This window comes from Agrilus planipennis, unplaced genomic scaffold, assembly GCF_000699045.2.
Source record: "Agrilus planipennis isolate EAB-ADULT unplaced genomic scaffold, Apla_2.0 scaffold271, whole genome shotgun sequence".
In the NCBI taxonomy this organism is placed as follows: domain Eukaryota; kingdom Metazoa; phylum Arthropoda; class Insecta; order Coleoptera; family Buprestidae; genus Agrilus; species Agrilus planipennis.
In genome coordinates this window covers 285,964-289,800 of record NW_020438965.1, presented here as the reverse complement: position 1 = coordinate 289,800, position 3,837 = coordinate 285,964, and the positions used below count along the sequence as shown (strand labels likewise).

At 35.1% G+C, this 3,837-nt stretch overlaps 1 protein-coding gene and 1 long non-coding RNA gene across 3 annotated transcripts in view; one reads left to right on the top strand and one right to left on the bottom strand.

Annotated features, from left to right (window-relative positions):
* LOC108740341 (sodium-dependent dopamine transporter) overlaps window positions 1-3,837 on the top strand; it is a 76,719-nt gene that overhangs the window by 57,426 nt on the left and 15,456 nt on the right. Inside the window, exon 7 of the mRNA XM_025975283.1 lies at window positions 1,592-1,695. Within this exon, the coding sequence (XP_025831068.1) occupies window positions 1,592-1,695 (104 nt within the window). The remainder of the gene's footprint in view (window positions 1-1,591; window positions 1,696-3,837) is intronic.
* LOC108740360 overlaps window positions 1-3,837 on the bottom strand; it is an 85,161-nt gene that overhangs the window by 70,252 nt on the left and 11,072 nt on the right. The window lies entirely within an intron of this gene.

Sequence of the window (3,837 nt, the reverse complement as noted above, 5' to 3'; positions counted from 1 at the left end):
GGAACAGTTTCAATGTTATAAAAAAAATTGGTTTGTCTTTTTTCTGGGCAATTTTTCTCTTCATAAGAACCTTCCTCGGACTTCAAGGAATATTTCAAAAAAAAAATGTTATCGAAATTGCAACAGCTGTTCTCGAATTTTGCGCTTAGCAACACATTTAGCGATCCATTTTTATATAGATTGACTAAGGACTACCTCAGGGAACTATATTAGGCCCCTTATTATTCTCGGTATACATTAACTCGCTAATGTTACAACTTGATAATGTCATTACTTTTGCTGATGATTCGGTATTGATACGTGATATGGATACTTGGGACGAAGTACATGCGATGTTGGAGGAGAATATCAGGGTTGTGAATTTTTGCATATATCTTACAAAAAGAAGTTCATGCACTAGATACCTGGGCGTTTAAATGGATTGTCATTTTTCATAGCAGTCACATTAACTCCATCATCAAAAGAATAAAATATGTTCTTTAGGTTTAGTTTAGCAATGCTGATGGATTAATACTAGGGACTAGTGCCCGGGGCGGTAAATTCGGAGAGGCGGCGAAATTCGGGACTTAAGAAAAATTGTTTTGCGTTGTCAAAAATGTTTAAAAAAGCTCATTTACAAATTAATTGTACGCGCTGCGAAATACTCAAGTTGCTATTTTCCAAATATACCTTTTAAATGAATGAACTGGTTGAGGTATGATCCACAGCGTTTGTTAACCTTTGTAGTAGAATATAGGTAATGGGACAGCATTTTTTACGGTGCCCAGGGCGATGCTAACGGAAAACCTACCCTTGCGGCGAGTTTGCTTTTAGCCCACTTATTCCTATTTAACAGTTTTCATTTTTTAATCTAATTAAATAATTCATAAGGTCGTCAGCCTTAAGACTGGTTGGACGCGCACGTTCACTCTTCCCTATCCTGAGCTAATCTTCGCATTTGCCTAAAACTAGAACAACCCACATCCTTAACTATCTGCGAACACTAATCTAATGTAGGTCTACCTCTACCCCTCCTAACTTCCGTTTCTGCCTCTAATATGTCTCTGACTAGATCTTCATATCTGAGAAGGTGTCCTACTAACGTTGATTTCCATAGAGTCCTCTGTTCTCCTATTCTTTCTAATACCTCTTCATTTCTAACCTTCTGTATCCACGGTATCCCCATCATTCGCCTGTAACACAACATTTCGAACGCTTCTAACCCACTGCATGTTTCGCACTCGTACAATGCAGTGCTCCAAACATACACCTTTAACAACCTTTTTCGAATTTCTGTGAGTGACTTCTTTTTGTTGAAAACGACTCTACCCTGCGGTATCCTCTGCTTTATATACTTTTATGCTAATTATAAATAACTTACACTTCTGTACATATTTTTAAAGAGGCAGGAGCCCATCACACAAATTATCAAAAAACTAAAAATAGACTTGTTAAATTTGAAACGTTTAGGCGCGCTCTGCATTACATCTGGCGTTCAAAAATCTTGAAATCTTAAATTATAAATTATTCTTAATATTTTTAATTCATTCTTGAATTGCGTTTCCGTTTTCCAATTATTTGTTTGTAATTCCTTGTAACTAATATTTTTCAGGTATGGGTTGACGCTGCCACTCAAGTTTTCTTTTCGTTAGGGCCTGGATTTGGAGTACTATTGGCTTATGCATCATATAATAAATACCATAACAACGTATACAAGTGAGTTCATTATTAACATTTTTCTTAAATAATAACAGTAAAAAGTCAAATTTTAGATTTGATAACAATAACATCATCATTATAAGTTCGAAAACTAGTTGAACACGTATCTCCACTTCTTCCTATTTAGTTTCAATTTTCAACCTAAACAGATCTACCTCTGTTTCTAATACCATATGTCTCTATTTTTAGAACTTAGAACTTTTGTCGCATTTGAACTCCTGTGATATTTTTCTAATCTCCTGTATGATATTATATTTTATAATATTCCTCCACTTTCTTCTGATGTCCTGCGACATCATAAGAGCTGTACACAAAACGCAAGACATTCGGTAAAGTACTCTCGTGGAAAAGCCAACCTTAATATTTCTCCTTAAACGATATCCTTCCATTTCTCTTAAATATTCATTCTTCCAAGTTTATTTTCTCACAATTTCGCACTTGTATGATCGAGCCCATATGCGGGTTCTTTTTAAAGTGAAACTTCTTTACGCACGGTAGGGTATGTTCGTTTCATGCGAATTGCTATGTAACGAAATCATGCAACGCATTTCCCCCGCTGTCTGTCCCTATGTATGTTTAGATCTTTAAAACTACGCAACTGATTTTAATGCGTTTTTTTTAATAGATAGAGTAATTTAAGAAGTAGGTCTATAATAATATACTACAGTATTGTACACCTTAAAGAGGTCTACAAAAAAGTCCGCGATGGTGTATGTCTATCTTTTAGGGATAACCCACAATAACCATTTTTTATCCTATACTTTTTACGAGAAATAATGGCTTATTTACGAAGTGATTTAATATTTTCGAAGATATTACAGACTTAAAATGCAGAGACATAGCGGTTGCGGCGGTACCGGCCGGTTTGTATTGCCTAATGACAAACAAGCTGTGATTGTTGTATATAAAGACATTCTATAGTATAATTACTATCAGCATTGCACCCGTGCGAAGCATAGTGTACAAATAATACCATTAAACCAATTCCTTAACCCCTATCCCGGTATGTTTGTGTGTTTGAAGAAGTTTCACTTCGGTAGCGTGTTGTATAATTACACGTTGTATTTTTTTTATATTTGAACATCTATGATACTGCTGTAAATTTTGTAATAAGTATCCCTTGATATATCGATGATGTCTTCTGTTTTCTTTCTGGTGTCTTATGATGACATCAGAATTTTACATGCACGTTTTCCGTTGTTTAATCCTCGAATAGAAGCTTTCCCTGGCGGCCCAGAAATAATTTTGGTAACAGCCTTTTTTACATTTATATTTACCTTAAGGGCAAGATACACATATGAATTTTTATTTTCTGTATAATTATCGAAACATAAGATTCATTCCGCTCCTTGCTATATTCTTTTGTTAAATATCTATTCGTGACGTAATTAAGTTCACGTTAAAAATCAAGATGATCAACATGATCCCTAACTTGACTGTTAGAAGTGATACAAGTTTTCGTAACGAAAATTATGCAGACCAGATTTATTTCTAAAAGCAAATACTCCGTGTGTTTCGTTTGAAAGGCAGTGGTGTTGTCGAGTTGTTCCGGTACTTCCTTTTTGGACAGGAACGCGTTCCGGAACTAAAGATGATTTCTGATATAGAGAATTGGCTGACGCATTGAAAAAAAAATTTAAACGAATTGCTGATTTTTTTTCTAATTTTTGACGAATTTTTATATGTATTATTGTAAACAAGGGTTTGAACCGAACCCGAACCGGAACAAAAACCGGAACGAACCGGCTTGTTTTTCCGAACCGTGAACCGGAGTCCGGAACGTTTTTTTCTGCTGAACCGGAACTCGAACCGAACCGAAACAAATACGTGAACCGGTTCAACGGGAATTAAACTTTATTTATAATAAACATTAGAAGAAAAAGATACAAAATTTTAAAAAAGTAAAGATTTCATAGATAAATTTTAATACAAGCGGCCCACGGACCGTATGTTACTCATCCCTGGCATAGTTTATTGCCATACCCAAATGGGCCTGCGGCTAATGCTAAGAATTTTTATTATACATTTGTTGTGAACTAGAATTTCCAGATGTTGGTTTCCAGTATTGGTAGATGTTTTAAACTTTATTAGTTTATTACAGTGATGCTAAGAAAAATGCCGACAAACGTACCGATTTTC